Raw genomic sequence first — 21,017 nt, forward strand, 5'->3', positions numbered from 1 at the left:
TGTGTTTGCCCTCTGTGGCCTCATTGGTGGCTAGTTTTGGTCAGTTTTTCCATGGCCAGGATTCAATAACGGCTTGGTCTGGGTTTTGCCAGCTGGGTTTTGGAAAAGATTCTCCATGTTGTTTCTCTGCTGCCTGTTCCTCTGTTGGTTCGGGGAGTGGGTACTCCCCAGAGGTGAGATTTTGCAGTCCCAGGAGCAAAGGTCACTCATGGTCCCTGCCATGGCTTGGTGTGCTCTTACTCCTTGGGGCAAGACCAACTATCGCCCTCGCTCAGTGGGACAGGAACCTGAGGCCCTATAAGGAAGTCGCGTGGTGCCGGGGTGTTTGGATGGTATGTGCTTCTTTGCGAGCACCCTGAAAGGATGTTTGTCAAACCAGTTGCCTCCTGGATCTTTTGATACGCTGCCTTTGTGTGGTTTGAACGAACATCTTATCACCTTCATCTCCCTGCTCTTTGCAGAGCACTTACTTGGGTAGTAAAAACACGAAAGCTGAAGTTTGAATCTTAAAAATTACAGGTTCCTCCCCTTGTTGCCCCGATTTCTACAAAGAATTCCTCCAGCTGCTCCCTCTATTGGCTCTGACTTTCTGTCTTTGGCTCCCGTATGGGGTGTAGAGGGGGCAGTAAAATCTTGCAAGCTAAGGATGGTTAAAACCCAAGATTTCTTCTGTAATCTAAGAAGAGCAGACACTTTCATTGGAGGATCAGGTACCACGCGTGCAGTTGCTCCACTGTGTGGCACAGCTGCGTATCCAGCTCCTCCACTGCAATGGGGATGCATCTCCCAAAGCTCCTGTGTTGCCTGTTGCCCACTGCCCATTTGGAGGATGAAATGGAGGAGGCAGAAAGCTGAGGTGTAGCTCAAGGGAGATGATGACCTTGCTGGGGTGCTTGTATGAGGATCTTGCCCTGAAAAAAGCTCTGGTTAGAATCTATTTGCTTTAATTCCCAGTGAAGTGGTTTTTCTTCTATTGCAGCATCAGCCCAGGCTCCATTATTCTTTAGCCTTATCAAGCTTCTTGCCCTTTTCTCCCCAGTGCCCTAAGCCTTACCGCAGCAGTGAGCCGAGTGCTGAGCCACCTTCTCGCACTAACCCGTGAGTTAGCATCTCTGCGAGGCAGTCTGTGTCCCTCCACCCATTTCAATTGCCAGCAAACCTGGGCAGCATGTTTACGAGCAGATCATGTGGGCAAAGGGGCTTGTTTTTCCTCTCCTATTTCCTGCCTGGGATGCTCAGCCAGCAGCCTTGGAACAATCGGGGCAGGAAAGGGCGTTATCCTGCTGTGAAGGTACCCGGGGGCTTTCTCCGGTGTTGGTGGAGCAGTGCCTTACCTTCCTCTGGGAAGGTAGAGGACTTTCAGCCAGGTCCTTTCCTGCCCATGGACGTATCCAGGAGATGCTGCTGGGATTTGCTATCAGGGAAGGGGAAATCTCAGCTTATTACATGGCTGCCTGGGTTTCTTCTCTTGGGAGGAGTGAATTAGAGCAGGGCAGGATGCTGGCTGGGGTAGTGCCTCCCCAGAGCACCATGACGGAGCCATCTGGGGTGGCTGGGCAGAGATTTGCCCTGCTGGTTGGATTGGAGGGTGACTGGTGTCCCAGGAGGGGGTGATCTAACTCTCTTCACTGCTTTATTTGGGAACACCAACTTTGGACTTGATCTTTGAGCTCTTTCCTGCTGTTCCAGTGGTTGTCCTGGGCTCCACCACTACAGGAGGAGATCAGAGAAGTCCTTTGGATGTTGAAGATAGGACTCATGTGGACCTTAATACAAGAAAAGTGCTTCTCCTGGCAGAAAAGCCCATGCGACCCCCAGTTCAGCTTCTCATGTGCCCTGTCCTGACCATGCAGGAACTGCTAAAGGGCCTCAGTCATCTCCTTGACTTTGCTGTGTGAGGGACCTTCTGCTCCTGGGGAAGCATCATCGTGGGCATGAAGGAGTGGAGGTGTTCTCCTTTGCTCTGATACTGAGCGGGAGAAAAGCCGTGAAAGGGAAAGGTCCAAGGATGGTGAAGGCAAGTGTGGGAACCCCAGTCTGTCCCAGCTGCGTGGAAAGCCCCTGTCACAGAGCTGTGACGTCCTGAGGGCTCTCCATGACCTCGGACTTCACAGCCCAGCAGGAAGATATATATTTTTTTATTTGAATATTCTTTGAAAACTTTGGGATTTTTGCAAACCTTGTGCCTCAAAGCAGGACAAGTGAAAATCTAGAAACAGTGATCGGCAAATTCCTGCTTTTCACCAAGGGATAAATGTTCACCTCTCTGATATTAGTTAATGTTGTAATTTGTCTGTCTACCTTTTTAACTGTGACAGAGATGAATGAAGGCTTCTTACTAAACAATGTCAGATGGGAACTCTCCAAAGATCTTGCATCCATGCAAGGTGCTGGGACAATTTCACAAATACTCTTAAGATACTTTCCAAACTGAGCTTTGGTGTGCTATGCCTTTTCTCACTCACTTTAATAATTATTTTTTGTCTTGTTATAAAATTTTCAGGTGCCTTTCAGGCAATCAGGCCTTCTGAGGGGGGTAGGTTTAACTTTGCCTCATGACTATGACATTGCTAATTGTTGACTGTTTGGCAAAAACAGGGCAAAACTTCGAGGCAAATTGGTTTCCCTGTCAACATGGGTTTCTTAAAACCAGAGAGCTTAAATGTTGTCACCGCTGCAGCTGAGTGCTGTAACATTGCTGGCATGATGTAACGTTAACGAGAGCAAGCCTTGCTCTCTCCTTGCCTTGTCCTGGAGCTGTTTGCGAGCCGGCTGCCTCCCTGCGCCCTGATGGTGTGGTTGTGGTTCCGGGGTTCCCGGTTCCTCTCTCAGTCTTTGTCAGTTCCTCTTGCCACCTCCATTGGGGCGGTCTGCAGTTGCACCCCGCTGATGGTGGGGTGCTGTGCTGTGTGGGAGAGACAGAGAGGAAGGTGTTTCTTGGGATGTGTGATGGTAAATGTTTATCTTGGTTGGTCAGCTGCGTGTATGGACCAGAGCGGTGTGAGGCAGTGAGGTCTCTATCTGGGTGAGATCTAGCTATCTTCCTGCAAGAAATTCAGTCCTTTCTGACTGTGCCGATACTGCAGGTGGCCAGAGGATGGCATGGAGGGTAAGGAACGTGCCTGGAGAGCTGGAGATCTGCCTTCTGCTCCCAGCTGTGTGGCAAGTCGCTGTGGGTCAGCAGAAAAATTGTTTAACTTTTCCAAACATTGGCTTCTCTTCCTCTTAAATGGTGACCCTGTGATTTGCACGATATTTGGAGGCTGCTTCTAAGATGCAAAGTTACTGGAGAAGGGAAACCAGTCTCATCTTAGAGAACATCCAGGGCTTGAAGTCCCATAGCTTGATTTTGTAGGGCTGGGGTCTGATGCATGAGCGAGGTGTGGTGGGATAAAACCCTTCTGCTTGCTTTGCTCAGCTCTTGCTCAGATTGTGAAGAGCAGGAGTGGCAGTTGATCTGGCCCCACTTTTCCGTATGCAATATGCACTCCGAAGAGGGATGGTTAATGTGTTGCCCAGGAGTGATACTCAGTTGTTGCCTGAGGACGTTCCCCCCAGCTGCTGTGTTGTCCCCTCTGTTCCCAGCTCCTAGGAGCAGTATCTCTAGGTGCTTCCCGTAGGGGCTGAACAGATGTGTGGGCACCGTGTTGTGTTGCATGCAGAGCTGCTGTCAGGAGAGTTGTGACAATCTGATGGCTGAAGGTCTCTTGTAATCCTCCCTGCTGTTTGGTCTACCAAAACCTTCTCTCTTCCCCAGGTGGTGGCTGTGCTCTCTCTTGAAAGTTTTATTGACACCTGGGGAGAAGGCAGGGAACCCACATCTTTTGCAACATGTTGTTCCTCTTGGAAATGCGCAGAGCAGCAGCCAGCTTTGGTGACGAGGGTGTCCCCGAAGGGCGTCAGAGCGTGACTGCTCTCAGCATTCACCCTGGGTGTGTTGTGAAACGTGACCTCAGGCAGTTTACTGCACAGTGACTGCTGTGCTGTCCCTTCCATCTGCTCTGAATACCTTGCACCTTGTGGTTTTGCCAAAGCAGCCTTGGTTTAGCAGCTCTGCTACTGGAAGTCCAGCTGGAGGGAGATGATGAAGGGACAGATTTTTTTTCTTTTTTTTCGCAGAGTTGCTCAACACCTTCATAAACCATTGCAAAGCATTGATTAAAAACCTTGACCTCAACACTTGTTTTTCTTAGTGTTCTTGAGATGCTTAATAGAGCTCCTTGGAAAGTCTGATTACATCCTCCAGAACTCTCCCCTGCCTTGTCATTTTGCTAGTGTGGGTGGGAAGGAAGGGAGAGTTTGGGGAATAAACAGTAGAAGAGGTTGGAAAGTTTCTGCTTTGGTGGACAAACCGAGTCCTCTCCCATGAAAAATGCTTCCATAAGCACTGCCCTGGGAGAAGAGATTTAGATTCATGTGTGGTCTGTAGCACACCAGGAAAAAAAAAACCAAACCCAAAGACTGTGTTTTGTGGTTTGAAAGTTATGGTAATACCTTTGTCATACTTTGTCCTTAAATTCCCTGCCTGCTCTGTGCTGGGATATAAGAGGCATTGGGAAGGGATGGCTGGGCCGGAGCGGGGCTCACCCTGAGCGTGCGGTGAGGAGCGTGTGCCCCTCCGAGGACGGAGCTGTGCTCTAAAGCAAGCTGACGTGTGGGGAGGTGTATTTTTGTGAGCTGGGTGTTGTAAAGGGTGCTTATGAGTCATGCTGTGCTCTTAGTCACTGCTTTCCTCTTGCCACAAGTCATGACTAAGGTGCTGATGTGCAGGTTCCCCACTCATTCAGTCCTCGGCACCGCGGCAGAGTGTTTCTTGGGCGTTCCTTGCGCACGCGCTGTGGATGGATAAAACTTTTGGTGAAGACCATAATAACAGGCTGTGGCAGCGGGACACAAGAGACCAGAGCCCATGAGCCTCTTTGGGATAAAGCAGAGAGCTTGCATTTGGCAGGTCAGTGGTTTCTCATTGTGTGGTTGCTTTCACCTGTTTGGAGCCATTGGTGGCTTCTCTCTGGTGTACGAAGGACCGAGTGGCAGGGCTGGAGCCAGCCTCGCTGTTCCCTTGGCTCTCAGGGAGCCCCAGCAGCTGGGAATGGCTTTACTGAGCCTCTCTGGGGGAATTGCTGGGAATTAAGTGTGGGTGGAGGTGGCTGTGCTGAGTGCATCAAGCAGGGGGCACCGGGTGGAGCCTGTGCCGAGACCTCAGCGACTTTTGCTCTTGCCGGGGTGGAGGTGGGGAGCTGTGATGGGTGCAGCCACCGCTGAATACTGAGTGTCAAACATTGACCAAATAAGCAGAGAACTGAGCATTTTGGGGTAGCCTTGGGAACTACATGAGCATGTGACATAGGTACAGAGACATGCTGTCTGGGGTGAAAGCAAAGGCCTGCTTGGCAGGTGGCTTTTGTAGTATTGGCAGGTTTTATTTCTTCTTCGTGGATTATTTTTTTACATTTGTGTTGACTAACCAAAGAGTCTGTGGGATGGACCCATCTCTGCGCTTTGGGAGAGGAGAGACGCCTGCCCCAGGGTCCCTCCGGACGCCAGGGCTGACGCTGCAGAGGAGGAGGGAATCTCTGCCGGGGTACCTCTTTGGTTTCTCATGGTCCAGGGTAGATTTGAGAAGTAAACCTTCCAGGCAAGTTGCTTTTATTTTCATAGTGTCTCAGACAGATGCATATGAATTGGGTGGGATAAAATCTTCCTCCCCCGAGCACAGTCTCTGCCAGCCCAAGTTCTAGGTTTGTACTCTGAGCTGTGGAGGAGAGGTGAGATGCACAGAGCTGTGTTGTGAAAAGGTTGCACCCAGACATGCAATCTGCAGTTTCACAATGTCCTCGGATGTAGGGGCTGAGGTCCCCTCTGTATTTTCCTACATTGCTACAAGGGCACATGGACCTTTTCTTCCTGTTGGCTGTGTGGCAGCAAGGTGACAGTGACAGAGGCTGTCCTGGCTGGTACAAGGTTGTCACTTGGGAGTGGGTGTTTGACCATTGCCAGTGGACACTAGAGCTGTCAAGGACATTCCATGCCTAATGCAAGGAGTAGGAGCTTGGGCTGTGCTGTCACCTCTCCCACGTTGGGTGAAGTGATCCTCTGAGATCCCTTCCAGCCTGGACTATTCTGTGATTCCCATCCAAGCCCATTGCAAGGTGCTGCAGCTGTAATCTCCTGCAATGTTATCTTCGATGGAGGCTAACCCACGATTACCTCCTTGCCACAAACACGTGAGTGAGACTTGATCTGTCCCACAGACGGAAGTTGTGAGAAGGCAGATATGCCTGCAGCAGGTCAGGGGGAGGATGCTTTGGCCCCACAGCCTCTCATGATCAGGTTGTGGACGTGCGCACCTCCTTTTCTTTGCCAAGGCTGGCAGGGATTGGGGGAGCAGAGGGGAAGATGACAGCCAGCAGAGCGGGGTGCGTCCTTGGCTTTGGGGTTGCAAAGGGTGGCAGGAGGCAGTAATGGAGTGGTGTTTCACCAGGAGCATCTTGTCTGCCCTACAGGAGAAGCATTGCAGTGCTCTCTTTCTTGCACTTAACTAAGGGCCCAGTATACTAACTTTCTTCCTTCCTTCTCTTTAGGAGATGAATTAAAATGCAGCACACCACGTGCACAGAGGACAGGATCTACCATGCACTGGAAAGATGTCTACACGGGCTTAGCAGAGATGCTGTCTCCAGCAGATGGGCTGGTAGGTGACCTGTTAACCATGAGATTGTTCTTCTATCTCTGCATGATCTGCTGACCCTCTGGGGTAAGAGAGAGCTACTGGTCCTACTGGAGATCTTTTCTCCCTTCCAGCGTTCAAAGTTGGAGGCGAGATCCAACCTAGTCAGTCTTCCTGAGCCTCTTGTTGCAGTAGGACCATGTACCAAGATGCTGAACCAGTCATATTAGGTCTTACATATGTAAAGACGCAGCAGAGAAGTTGTGTGTCTTGACAGTTGTCCATGCATGAGCTGGAGAGAAGAGTCTTTGTTCACCACGAGGAAAGACTCCTTTGTGTAATCAGCCAACCTTGCCTTGCTTTGATGCATATTGTCCTCAAAACCTACGGGTGTAATCTCTGCTGCATTGTCAGAAGCAAGTGTGAAGATACTGTTATCAACTTTATTTAAATCTAGGTCAGATATCATGGTGGTCATAAAGATGTGAGCCGTGTTCAGAGGGCCGCAAAGGGATTTGGGATGGCGGTGGTGAGGGCAGAGCAGCAATGAGCAGAAGTCATTTTTGAATGTCATATTGGCCTCTCTGCCTCATACTCATACTTGTAGGCTGCGATTAAGTCATTCACAAATCCTCTTGTGGATGAAAGAAATGAAATTAGTTTGAGGGACTGTCAAATTCAGATTTCCTTTTGTCTGTGCAGTTTTTTCAACTCCCTCTGCTTTTCTATTTACCTGTAAGTCCACAAAGAGATGCAAATGGTATCCTACCTGCTGCCCAATACTGGAGTAATCCCTTTGCCTGTGCCTGTTTCCTCACACCCACCAGAATGATGCCAGCTCCCCATGCTGTAGCATCACCCTGGGTCTTGGTTCATGCAGTTATGACCAGGAATTCTGGGTCCTTTCAGTCTCCCCGTGTTCAGGGAAACGGGCCCTGAAGTGTGATCTACATTCCTGGTTCTTGGAAGCGCGACCTTGTGTTTGGCACCATTACAGTGCGTGTCCAAAGGAGTCCATCTCGCCGAGCAATCCATTGTGTGCTGCATAACTCACCTCTTCCTGTAATTATAATTAATCAATTCCTGTGTCACTCACAAACTCTGCCCTTCTCTAATCCCAGCCCCTCAGTGCTGCTGTTTGTGTTAGGGTAGCCTTTAAAAAACGACTTCATAATTTTTCCGGGTCATTAGCAAAGACCAGACTGTATGGGGCAGGGTTCGGGTGGTGGTGGGCTCTGTTGGAAGCAGCTGTGCTGCCCAGTGATTCCTCATTTCTAATGATTTCCCCCCATATCTCTGCCTGTTGGTTTTGTCCTCTTCATGTGGGTTTTGTGGGGTTTGGCAGAATGACCTGGCATTCCTGGGAGAATCTCAGATGTTTTACACATCAGAAAGTTCCCTTTCATCAAAAGCATTTGTGCTGTTGCCAGAAATCTTCAGCGTGACGAGTGAAGGTGAACCCTGTTTCCGCAGTTGTTGGTGGATGAGATGTTACTGGCTTTGCTGTGGCCTGGCCCCAGGGTACCACTTCTGGACAGCCCCTGGGCAGCTCTTCTTGGCCAACACCTTTAGTGCTCTTCCACGTGGGCTGTCCAGCCCTGCTGACTTTTAACATGTTGCTTTGAAGAGCTGCTGGTTCGCATCCTACCCCCTTGTAGCCCGAGTAGCAAGTATTTCATTAATGCAGTAATATATATGATTTAGGGAAAACAGAGCATAATGCACAGATGTGCCTATACCCCTTAACAGTATATCCTATTTCTTTTCAAAAACAGAGCAGAAATGTTTTCACATTCTCTGCCTTCCCTGTGTTACAAGCAACAGTTTAGTTATTGCTGTCCCGTGTCAGATCCAGGCTGTTATTTATGGCAGGGCTCTGTTCCTCATATAGTCAATGAATCCCTCCATCTTGTTCTTAACTGTGCCGTAGCCTTCTCCTTTCTCGTTTTTAACTTCTTATATCCCTTCTATTTCCCAATTTATTTGCTTTCCCTTTCTTTTTACCGTTTCCCTACACCAACATAAGACGCATCACACTGCAGCTTTTTGGGCAGAGACCTTGCTAGAATTTTGTTCATTTTAAAATTATTTAATGCTTTATTTTTACATGATAATTTTACAGGAGGTTGCTCCAGAGTGGGTGAGTAATTGCTTCCGATGCGTTGGTTCCCCCCCTCCCCGCCCCCCCCAACCCGCCTAAGTGACTGAATAGTTGAGGTCTGTGAAGTCAGCAAAAAGGAGAAGTGTGAGTGTTTTGGCCATCACAGATTTATACCCTGGATGAGGCCGTGGTTGACTCTGGGGTCTAAACAGAGAATCTTTCCTGAACTGCAGCATTTACTGGAGGAACCAAATTAAAATTAATTGTCTCTGACTCACAAAAAACCCTGTTAGAAAAGTGCTAGGAAAGACAACCTCCTTTTCCTCATGAAGACCCTCTTCAGACCCTCTTCAGAAAGTTTGCCTTCCTCCATGTTGCTGGAGAGGTGATAGTCAAATCAGAGTGTGCTAAAGGAAGAAAAATATTTTATTTCTTGCTGGTGAGCAGTGAATCGGGGAGCCTTTGGTGAAGGAGAGCGCTGGGCTTCGGTCTGGCTGCTGGCAGTGTCGGGGATGCCGTGCTGCGGAGTCAGAGGTGTGAGAGGGGTGGAGGGTCACGGTGGATGGGGGGCTGCTGGAGAGGTGTGGGGCAGCCCCATGCCTGAAAGGTCCCAGGGAGAGGAAGGAGCCCTTGTGTTTCTGCCACAGGACTGCATATGAGTCAGAGAGGATGAAGGATGCTGGTGAGGGAGGATGGATGAAGGTCACTAGTGAGCTGGAGAAGGAGAGGAGTGTTTGATGATACATCCCACGTGGTGCCCAGGGAGTTCGGCCTGCTCAGCTCTAATGAAGAGAATCATAGAATGGTTTGGTTTGGAAGAGACCTCAAAGATTGTCTGGTTCTACCCCCCCTGCTATGGCAGGGACACCTCCCACTAGATCAGGTTGCTCAAGCTCCATCCAACCTGGCTCTGAACACTTCCAGGGATGGAGCATCCACAACCTCCTTGGGCAACCTGTCCAGTGTCTCACCACCCTCACAGTAAAAAACTTCTTCCTTATATTTAGTCTAAACCTCCCCTCCCTCAGCTTCCACCCATTACCCCTCATCCTATCGTTACAGTCCCTTAAAGAAGCTTAAGATCCTGCTCAGTTGCCATCATCTAAATACCCTCATGGGGAGTGAACTGAAGTCTGGTGTGGGGATCCTCCAGCTTAGTCACCAAATAGCAAAATACAATGTCTGAAATACTTCCAGCTCTAAGTGCAGAATTAAGGTGTGCCGGTTACTAAACCTTGCAAATTTTAACCTTTGAACTGGTTTCTCCAGGCTTGTGGGGGGTTTTCTTGCTGAAATCACTGCCCAGGCTGGGTGGAAGCACTTGGGGTGGCTCCAGTGCGGGGAGGTGCTGCCGTGAGGGCACTCAGGGGGCTCTAAGCACTGCTTGGACACGGGAGCTGCAGGTTGGACTGCTGTGCAGCGTGGGATGCATCCCAAGGGGATGCTCTGACTGTGGGGCTTTTGCCGTCCCCTGTGCTTTGGGCACCTCTCACCCCCCTACTTACAAAATACTGCGAGTCGGCCCTTCCTCTGGGCAGTCCCTTGGAGAAAACCAGCTTATGCTGTTGTGGACGTAGTGGAAATGGTGGGAGCAGATCTGGGGGAGGGAGGAAATAGAGACGTCTGCTTTTCACCCCTCCAGCTGTTACTTGGAGCAGATGCCCAGCCCGAGTGCCGTGGGCGAAGGCAGCCTGGGCATGTGGTATTTCTGCTTTATATCTTTTTTTTTTTCCGACTTGACAGTTGCCCCCTACGAAGAGCGGCGGAGGGGAAATGTCAACCACCGAGGTCAGGAAGGAGCTGCTCTGGGAGGAGGGTGTCTTGGTGCACTTCTCAGAAAAGAAATCGCGAAGCCTCATCCTTCCGAGGCCGCCCACGGGGCTGCTGCTGCCCGGCTCCCGGCACGCTGCAGGCATCTTCATCGATGCCGATAGCGATCAAAGCGAGAGCGTGCGCTGCGCCCGAGCTCCCTCCCGGCGCGAGGGTCTCGGTGCAGCCTCTGCCCAGCACTAGGTCCCTGCTCCGATCCTTTGCTGTGGGTTTTGCTCTCCCAAAGGGAGGTTTTTCACAGAATCCCAGAATCATCTCGGTTGGAAAAGCCCTTGAAGCTCCTCCAGTCCAACCATTAACCTCACACTGACCGTTCCCAACTCCACCAGATCCCTCAGCGCTGGGTCAACCCGACTCTTCAACCCCTCCAGGGATGGGGACTCCCACCCTGCCCTGGGCAGCCCATCCCAACACCTTTTCTTTGAGTCTAGGTCATGATGGGCTGAATCTAAGCATGCTGTGTAAGATGCTGGGACAAGCACAGCTTAGTCCTGCTTCTGCTGCGGCTCCATGTGTCACAGCCCCAGCATCCTGCAGCTGGGGCCACGGGTGCTCTGGGCTGCCTGTATTGCTGGCAGATAAATCTTGACTCACTCTCCCTGTATAAAGAAAAAATAAGTAGCACTGGGTTTCTGTTTTAGTGGAGCAAAACCGGATGAATGAGTGTGAGGGCAGGGTGGATGTAAGCAGTTTTTTTAGCTGTGGGGCTTCCCACTGACCTGCTGGGAGATCTCCAGTGCCTCTTGTGACAAATTCATAGAATTTAGGGGCTGGAGGGTGAAGTCCTGGTTTGTGCAGCCTGCACAAGGTGCATCTTTAAAAGCTGATCTCAACACCTCCAGAGCCGGGGCTCACCCCACAGCTCCTGCATGGCCTGTTCTCCTTTAAGGTGCTGAGCGGTTTGTGTGTGTGATTTTACTTTCTGCTTTGTTCAGCTGAAAGGCACCTGCCTGAGCTCGGCAAACCCTGCCTTGCTATGGGCTTAGGTGAGTGACGTGGAGTGTTTCCCCACCAACACAGGACTTTCCAACACTTGACAACTCGATAGAGAGGCGGTAACGGGGAGCACAGCTCCTGCGTAAAGTGATGGCAGGGAGCATCCCTCCACTTGCCTTGGGGGCACATCCCAGGGTATCCCCAAGCTGTGTGCTCCCCATGGATGTGAGGCCTCCCTTGCATCTCAGAGCGATAAATGTTTTTTTGTGAATTAAAGCGCAATTGCAAACTCCAGGAGAAAGCCTGGTTCAAGCTTTCTGTGTGCCCTCCATGTGCATCCTACCTTCCTCTGCCCCAGGACAGGGAGGGTACCCAGCGTGATCTGGTGCTGCTGGTTTTGAAAATACCTGGCACAGTGGAACAAATCTAGGATGGACTCGATGCCTTGTGCTGCTCTGACCTGGTGTAGAACACTGCTCCTGAGTTGTCCCTGTGATTTGTGGCCTGACCTGGCACGGTGTCATGATTCGTCATCACACCAAACCAGCAATCTGCTTGGGCGCACTGCGATGGAGGAGCGCTGCAAATAAAACTTTCTAGAGTTGGTTTCTCACCTGGCTGCAGCCTCTCCCTGGCCTGGATATAAACCAGGTGCTGCTCTGCAGTTCATAAAAGGCCCTGGGTGCTGCTGCAGCACCCAGCTGTGTCCCAGGTGGACGCAGGACATCTGCAGAGGGATGGAGAGGGCACTTGCAGGTGGGTGGGTCCTTTCTGCTTTTAATGTCACTTGGGGCTTTTGTTCCTGACCAGTTCAACGTTAGAAGGATCACCCTCAGTGCCCAAATAACCTTTTTAGTCTGGATACAGGGAATATGCTGCAGGGACTAACTCTGCTTCCAGTGCTTGGAAAGTCAATACTCCTGACCTGGACTGTGTGTATAGAGAAGGGAATTCCCACTCAGGCCTGGATCCCCCATCCTGACTGCCTGGTGGTACCGGACACTTTGCTTTGCCGTGTGGTCTTTGTTTATTGTGTCCAGGATTTCCAAGCTGTGTTTGTGCTTGAAAGTATTTTTAGCAAGGACACAGCTGTTTTGGTGTGTCTCTGCTTAATGCTACTTTGCCAAATTTAGGAGCTCGGACCCTGGCAGCCTGCTGCCTCCCAGCACCGTTTGGCTTAATCCCAGGGTAACCCCAGTGCCCTGCCATGACCGTGAGTTGAACAGAAATTCTGTTTACAGTGATGTTATTCAAATACACCTGGCCGTGTCCTTGTGCCTCAGCTCACAGTTCTTGTAGAAGACCCCAAAATGGGTTGGTCTGATTTATATTTGTTAGACGCTTCCCTCGAGCCCTTGTCCCTGCTGCCTGCCCGTGCCCCCAGCCCGTTCACAGCGGGCTTGCCCAGCTCCTCCCGGGGAAGCAGCCCAGCGCCTCTTCCTCTGCCCCATTCAGCGCAGAATAACGCAGCAAGCTGCTGCTGCCGCAATTTCCTCCTCCCTTGCTAGAAGTGAGAGGAAGGAAAGAGCCTGCGTCTTGCTGGGCTATTTGTATTTGTGGTTACGCTCGCGCAGGAAGCGGCGTTCTCCTCCGTGTCTGGCGATGCGACTCGACGGAGCTCAGCTCCGCCGCTCTCGCGGATCGGCCCCGCTTCGCCCTGGGCAGCCACAGCCCGGCCGCGCACTCACGGGTGAAATAATCCTCCGGGCTGAAGCAGGATGGGTTGTTTCAAGGCACCACGTGAGCCCAGCTGCTTCTTGCCAAGGTCAGCAAAGCAGCTCTGACCGCTTCTGCTGGGCCAGTTGCTTTCTTGACTATCTCACAGGCGCTGGGGCTTTCACTGGAGGATGCCACACTCTGGGACAATATTGATTTATTTGAGCAATCTGCTGGAGTCATCCTAGGAAGAGCCATGGCTTTATGCCATTGCACTGGCTTATGAAAGGGGCTCAAAGGAAAGCTGGAGCATCACTGAATTACCGCTGGCTGTGCCCTCGCTGACAAGATATCGCAATCTAAGGTTGCACTCCGGGTGTCAGCAAAGCCAGTAAGATGCTGGGAGTACCAGAGGCAAATTAAAAACTGCAACTTTAATTAACAGCGAGTGCATCTGAGCTTCTTGGAATCTTTCCAGCAGGATCTTTTCCTGCTGGAAAATGTTGATTCATTAAAAGTAAAAAGTCGCATGGCAGTGGCGGGGGTGGGGGGGGGGGCGCTTTCCCATGAGGGAAGGCTCCTGCCCTGTTAATTCAGCTACAAGCTAGGCACAAAGCCGCAGAAATAGTGTGTGTCCTGGTGAGCAATCGCCTGTCTATGGCGAGGGACAAGTGAAGGGTGTTTTTGCAACTTCAGGACTAGTTCTGTGTGTCTTAGCATTGCTCTCCTCACAGCTGGGCCACACAGACCTCTCCCTGGTTTAAATTCATCTTGTTTAACACCTAGAAGGTGTGTAAAGGTATTTTTATGGCATTTACATGTCTGTATGTTTGATGAATTTGTAGCCTCTGCAGCTGGGAATAATGTTTGAGGGACAGACAGTGTAACCTGTAGATTTGTGATGAATACCGTTGTCCCCTTGCCAGCTCGCAGCATTGTTTCTTCATTTTTAGCTCCAACGTGACAGCCAACACGCATGGGCTGGTGTTTGTTATGTTTCTGTGCCAATTAAAGCCTGTATGAGTGAAGAGCAGCTGGATTTATATTTATTTTCCCTCTCTGATCATTAGCCCCGCTTTCCTGCAGCAAGAGATGCTCTGTTTCTCTTGGTTTTGCTTTTGGACTGAGCTTGGAAGAGTCCCAGTGCCAGCACCCCCTGAATCACGCCATGAGCTGTGACTGAGCTGTGTGGGATGTCTGAACGGTGTCTGCTCCTGGTGAAAAAATCCATGGCCATGTGGGATGGGGGAGATGCAAACATGGACCCTTCTCAGATATTTTTTAGGCTGTTTGCTTGAAATTTCCCCATAACTTCTCTCCGTGGGGCTGTGTGCAGTGCCTGGGTCCCTGGGAGGGAGGAGGAGGAGGTGCTGCTCACTGCTTGGTCTGCAGATCCAGAGCCAGAGAGCACTGCCTCCTCCCCTGGGATCTGGGGCCGGGATGAATGGAGGTGCCCAGCAGCCTTCACGCGGATCATTTCCTCTAAGGCCATCTGGGATTTGGCCCTGGCTGCCAAGAAAAGCGACAGCCTCGGGAAACACCTTGGGCCATTGTCACCGGTTGGGTCCCAGCAGCAAGGGGCAGATGTCTGGGGAGGGAGGCCAGCGGGGTTTCAGTCCCCTGTGGTGAAGCACCCTCCATCCCATTGCACAGCAATTCTCCTCTGGCAATATCTGGGTAATCTCCTGGTGGGTTTTAATACATTTAACAAAAATTTGAACGTACTAAGAGATGGAATAAATGCTGGACAGGCTTAACAGTGATGCTGATATGAGCACTGACTATAGCAATGCTGATGTGATGGTGCATCTCCAGGGCCTGGGGAAGCTGGCTGGAGAGATGCAGCATCTCCCCTTGGGTGGGATGCAGCTGGAGGGGTTTGGATGTGTGCCTGCCAGGGAGCTGAATTTTGCAGGGTTTGGGGGAGTTTATGGTTGGGATAGTACATCTGGGGCATTTCAGCCTGGGGGCAGTAGGACAGGGGAGTTGCACTCATGGGTTTTCTGTGCTCAGGCAGAAGGAAGGTGGGCATCCCTCTGGCCTCTGTGGCAGCGCAGGCACGTCAGCTACCCAGCCTCCCTGGGGGAGAGGCATCCAGCCCAGCTGAGTTTGCCAGGCTACGTGAGCAAGAGCATGAAGGTGCTTGGATATGAAGTGATGCTGCTGAGATAAGCACCATTTGGCGAGATTAGATCTGTCCAGAATGAGGGTGCAAGGGTTTTTCCTCTGCTGTGATCTGACGCAGGCAGCGAACGCCTTCACCCTGACCCCTTCCCGTTGTTTGTCCCTCCTGTGACCTTCTTGAATGGGGCTGTGAGTGATGGCTGCTCTGTCTCCCCCGCAGCCGGGCTCTGCCTGAACTGCTGGAGCCTGCAGGAGCTGGTGAGCCGAGACGCCGGCAACTACCTCATCCTCGTGGAGAAGATCCTCAGCAAGGCCAAAGAGGTGAGCCGGGGGCCGCGGGGGAGGGCTGTGGGCTTTGAGATGGCGTCAACTCCAGGACGTGCTTGAAGCGGAGCTTTGCAAAGCTTGGTGGGTGATTTTGGGTTGTGGTAAGGTATTGCTGCAGCACCGGAGCTCGGGGTCAGGTGATGCTGGGTCGGCAGCTCTGAAACGCTGGTGGTGGCAGCCCTGTGTGTCCCACCGGCTCTCGGCACACGGGGACTGGAAGGGAAGAACCCAGCTCCAATACCTGCGCTTTGGGCAGCACTGCAGATCCATGGGGAAGGGCTTTGATTTCTCAAATCTGCAGGGCAGCCCGGGTTGTAGGGCTGCGTGGATGGGGCCAGCCTTCCCCAGACCTTCCCCTGGTGTAAGCTGGGAGCTGCTAGTCCAAATCAGAGAAAATGGAAAGTTTCCTGTTGTTTTTGATGGAAACTCTGTGGCTCTGTTGAGCTTCCTGGAGAGCCAGGAGCGGAGCTGGGAGGCTGGGGACTGTGGGCAGGGTCTGCAGCACAGAGCAGGTGACAGTCGGGTCAAGCACAGCGAAACAGCAGCGGTCCTGATTGTGTCAGCCTGCTGCAGTCCTGTCATGTGCCAGAGAAGCTCAAGGCAGCGCTGGTTGAGCAGGGTCACCCCAGGCTGCAGCCCGGAATACCTTGGAGGAATCCCTTGATGTGGCAGGAAACGGTGATGTGTTTCCTAAATCCTCAGCGCTAGGATTCATGTGGTGGGGTAAATGCTGCTTTTCATTTTTTGAGAAAGAAAGGCTGTCTAGCTGCCAGGCTGTGGAATTGATACCAGTTAAGAGAACACCATTCAGTTTAATCCATTTATAGTTTTTTTTAATGGCTGGAATTGATCTAGTTGCAGATAGTGTTTCATTATATTAAAGTTTATGTAAGGGTTTCTTGCACTTTGTGCTGTGCTCATGAACAAGGGGAGACAGTGCCTGCAAGTGTATCCTTGAGCCATCACTATGTCCCTCAGTGAAATAATTCTGCTGGCTATTCACTGGCAAAGGCTGGAACAGAAATATGTGGTTTACACCGTGCTGCCAAGCTTTGCAAGCCACTTGCAGGGGCTGCGCTGCTTCTTGCCTCTCCCGACTGCCTGCTTTGAGCCACTTTCATAGAATGTCATGCAACTCTGCAAGGATCAGGAGAATCAGGGCTGGGAGCTTGGCCAATCCCACTCCTCGAGGGTAAAGGCAGAGCAGCAGTCTGTGTTGATCTGCCTGTCCCATCAGTGTGGGTGACTGGGGCTTTAGGGGTTATCTTCCCATAGAGACAAGGGACTCTGCCGGGGATGGTGATGTGATGGTGCGGGTTGGGCGCTCAGCTGCGCTGTTGGGGAGTCTCCTAGTACCTGCAAGGATGCTTTCAGGTCACGCTCATGGTGAGCAGCCCAGCTCATCCTCCTGTCCTCATGCTGTTTCCTACAGGTGCAGGAGAAGTGTGACTACGATCTTGTAACGCCCCTGGCTCTGCTCTTCTACTATGCGGTCCTGTATGTAAGTCCTGAGGCTGCTGCACGTAGCTTGATCCCAGCCCCTCGGGAGGCACAGGGCCCGGGGGCCCACGGAGCCATACAGAACAGTCACTGAAATCAGGGTGGCCTTTGAAGCATCATGGTCTGCTTTGATCAACTCATCTCAAAAAAAGATCCTGTACAAATCTACAGGGACCAAGTCCAGGCAACCATTGCGCAAGCTGGGAGACAAAAAAAAAAAGAGCTTTAGTGGTTTGAAGCTTTTTTTTAAAGATGGGTTAATCAGAAAGGGACACAGACAATATCTCTGTGCAGAGAAGGCAAATTTTTTTCACTGCCCTTTATACTTGTGCAAAATATATAGGCAACACTAATGAGAAGAAGCAGAGCCTTCACAGGAAATGCTTTTTTTATTATTATTATTAGCACAATGCATCATTATCCTAAGGAAATCATTGCTGCCAGATCTTGCAAAAGCACAGGCTGTAATGCGATTCATCTGCATGGATCTGTAGTTGTTAAAAGAAATTTATATATAGGCTTTGGCACATGAGCCACAGCTGGGAGGTTGGGAAGATGCAGAGTGGATGAAGCTTTCTCGGAGCTGTGCCCAGTGGGGATCATTTGACCCTTCCTTGGGAGAGGACAGGGTGTCATGGGGTGAACCTCTGCTCCGATCCTCTTCTCCTCCTCCCACTTCCAGCCTAAACCCTTGAGTTTTTACGCAGTGCTTGAGGCCTGTGTCCTTGCTCCCCTTGTAACCGTGTCTCCCTGTCCCCCGAAGGCTCCCCACTTCCCACCGGGCTCTGACCTGCTCCTGAAAGCCGCCAGCGTGTACCACAGCTTCCTGACCTGGCCTGTGCCCTACTGTGACATCTTCCGTGAGCTGCTCACCTTCATCAGCAACGAGCTCAAGGCCCCCGGTAAGTGCTCCGGCCCTGCCGTGAGGTTTTCACCTGCTGCTGGCGCTGCTTCCCAAAAATACCTGCTGCCAGCCACGACTGCCCCGTGTTTGTTCCTGAGACTCTCCTGTTGTGGTCTCATGCCCCACTTCCTTCATGAATCCCTTGAGCGTGGTGTCCACATTTACCTTGTGCATCCCAAACCTCAGCTTCTCCAGGAGGTGAGGACCTCTGCCCTCCATCCTCTGGATGATTTTCCCTGGTGGTCCAGCAAAGGAGAAGACCAGATGCCTCTGGAGGAGCAGGGCAGGATTCTGTTTTTGGTGGCTGCCTTGCGTGCAAGGTGGTGGGAGCATCCTAGGGAGTCTTAGCTCTGGACCGGTGTGAATTAGCAAAACGTGTAACTATTTCCTGGCTGCCTTTCAGTCTGGTGGGTCTTTTCCATGGCAAAGCATGTGCTGGCTGTTCCCACCCAGCCTTGGTCTTTGTCTGAGATGCTCAGTTTAAGATGCTCAGTGGTGTAACTGGGGTGATAACAGAGGGTCCATTCATCGGCATCAAGGTGGCTGGAGCCTTTGAGCCTGCCCTTGCGTGGAGATTTCCATAGGGCTGAGGGACTCCCTGGCTCTTTCTTTACAGCTGAGACACTACCTTGTGATACGGCTTTGGGCACATCTATCGGCAGCAGCAGTGCTCCTCTTAATTAAGGACTCTTTGTAGATGTCCTGTTGTTCCCAATGGAGCAGCTCTTCCAATTATTTCTAAAAGGCCCTTTCTCCTAATCTCCCTGTCTTTTGGTGGCTTATGGAGAGCTGTTATCACACAGCAGATTTCAGTTCTTGTTTAATCCTGCGCAGGGCCACGGCAGCAAGACTGGCTCTGAGCAAGGCTTGGGAGGCCTTGGACGGGTACATGGGCTGTGGCTGGGGGTGCTTTTCTGTGTCCTCAAACTAGGCAGCTGCTTTGGAGAGCCCCGATGGGGATGTGAAATGCAGGGTCTGTTACGGCAGCAACGTCCTGCAGAGGTGGGAGCTTGTAGGTGCAGATGGGATGAAAGATGCTTTCGAAGGAACAAAAAGATTAAAAAACCCCAAAACACTCTGCAGTGTTGGCCCTGTACTGGCTGATTTACCCCCAGCTCAAGGCTCCACCAGTATAAGTGGCCATGGCCACCAGGCAAGGTCTGGCTGGGCTGTTGTGCTGCGCCCAGCCTCCAGCTCAGAGCTGCAGGACCAGCACGGGTGTGGAGATGCTTGTCCTGTGCTGCTACAACCGTGGACTTCCCCAGCTCCTTCCTGGTCATTTATTGCTGTGACACCAGTTGGAGCCGTGTTTTACAGAGCGCTGGGAAAGCCCCAGTGCTGGGGTGGGTTTGCTACATCCTGCTCTTGTGCCATCACCACCATCACTGCTGCCTGAGGCTGTGTGAACTGGAGACTTCGGTCCAAAAACTTTTCCCCTCCTACAGGCAGATGAGATTCCCCCACCCCTGCCAAAAGATGCTGTGTGGGAGGTGTTGGCCTGCTGGAGCTGGGGAGCCCAGTGCTTCCCCTCACCGTGGCCTCTCCCCCCAGCTGGAGCCAAATCCAGTGAAAACGTGTCCTCTGCTGGCAAGCTGGCCAGGAGCTTATATGCTTGTTGCATGGCCTCCCTGACCTGCTGCAAGGCTGAAGCAAAAGCTTTTTACTGAGATGAGGGTAAATATTAACTGAGAACAAGCTGCTGTCAATATTTGCCAAGAATGCAATAACTTTTATCTGTAAACTGGGGCTGATGCCTCTGCAGGAGAGGTTGAACACTGCTGTGGGGCCTGTGTGGATCAACATGAGCTGCCTGTGGGTGCTGGGCCCCTCCATGGGTGCTGCTCCTGGGCTGTTGAGCAGCAGCCGGGGTTCAGATGTGGCTGCCTGCAGTAATAAGGGTGCTGGATCTTGTTGATGCCATAAGATCTTTCCCAGTCCTGCTGTTTGGGGGTGACATGGGCTTTGCTGTTGCCACCCAGTCCAGGTCCACCCATTGTCACCTGGTTGGGGTTCCCGATGGCATCCTGGGGACAGTCCCAGGGAGGCATCCAGGGACGTGGGCTCCCCACACCAGCCTCTCTTCTGCTGGGGCCAGTCTGGGCTTCCATCTCTGCAGGAGGGAAGGTGGCAGTGAGTCCATAAGTGAGATCCAGGGCCTGGGGGACTAAAACAAGTGGCAGAAGCTGCTAAATATCATCCATGCAATTCGCATCCCACATCAGCAATGGGGCAGAAGGGACTGAGGATGGAGCAGGTCTCCTGTCCTTTGGTTGCTTTCCCATGGCTCTGGGCTTTTACGCTTCACATCCCAAGACTCCGTGCTCCTGGGCTGGTCCCCTTACACAGTGGCTGTGCCCTGTCCCCTTAAGGACTTTTGGCGCTGCCATGCCCGCTCCGGGCAGTGGCTCAGCCGGGTCAGCACCACATTAAGAGGCAAAGTCAGCGTGCTCCTGAGGCAGAGCGGTCTGTGGTGGTGCCATGTCTCATGTCCTCTGCTCTCTCCCCCAGGGATCTCCTTCCAGAGGCTGGTGAGGACAGAGCAGGGGCTGCCTGTGAAGAACTACCAGAGCTCCACCGTGTAAGTGTGGCCATGGGTGCTGCTGGTGTCACTCTGTAGCATCCCCACGGTCTCACACTGCTTAAAGCAGCAGTGGGGTTGCAGTGAGCAGCGTCTCAAAGGTGTAGTGGTGGGTGCTGGGGAGAAGAGCTGGATAGCTGGACTGAGCTGTGGGGAGGGATGGGGAAAGTGGCTGTGGCATTCCCACAGCCACGGGTCAGGGTCTGTGGGTTATCCCGCAGCCCTGCTTACTACAGGGCTGCAGATCTGGGTGCAAACAGGGAAGGCAAAGTCTCCTCCACAGTGAGCTGCTGATCTTGGCACACATTGGAGAACAGCCAGGACACGCTTTGATCTGCGTGTTTGGGAGCCACCACCCTGAAGGGGGTCAGAAGTGAGTCTGTCCCAGTGC

General features: G+C 51.9%; 1 protein-coding gene across 3 annotated transcripts in view; it reads left to right on the forward strand.

The window, feature by feature from the left end:
- PIK3R5 (phosphoinositide-3-kinase regulatory subunit 5) overlaps nt 1–21,017 on the forward strand; it is a 63,223-nt gene that overhangs the window by 27,735 nt on the left and 14,471 nt on the right. For 2 of the 3 annotated variants that reach the window (XM_074847383.1, XM_074847385.1), the window contains exons 2-6: nt 6,585–6,694; nt 15,538–15,638; nt 17,077–17,145; nt 17,908–18,046; nt 20,557–20,626. In XM_074847383.1, coding sequence (XP_074703484.1) covers nt 6,598–6,694; nt 15,538–15,638; nt 17,077–17,145; nt 17,908–18,046; nt 20,557–20,626 — 476 coding nt within the window. In that variant the 5' untranslated portion in view covers nt 6,585–6,597. Of the gene's footprint in view, nt 1–4,880; nt 4,952–6,584; nt 6,695–15,537; nt 15,639–17,076; nt 17,146–17,907; nt 18,047–20,556; nt 20,627–21,017 lie in introns of those variants that run through there. The other variant, XM_074847384.1, reaches the window with a different exon arrangement.

Source organism: Strix aluco, chromosome 21 (assembly GCF_031877795.1).
Source record: "Strix aluco isolate bStrAlu1 chromosome 21, bStrAlu1.hap1, whole genome shotgun sequence".
NCBI lineage: Eukaryota > Metazoa > Chordata > Aves > Strigiformes > Strigidae > Strix > Strix aluco.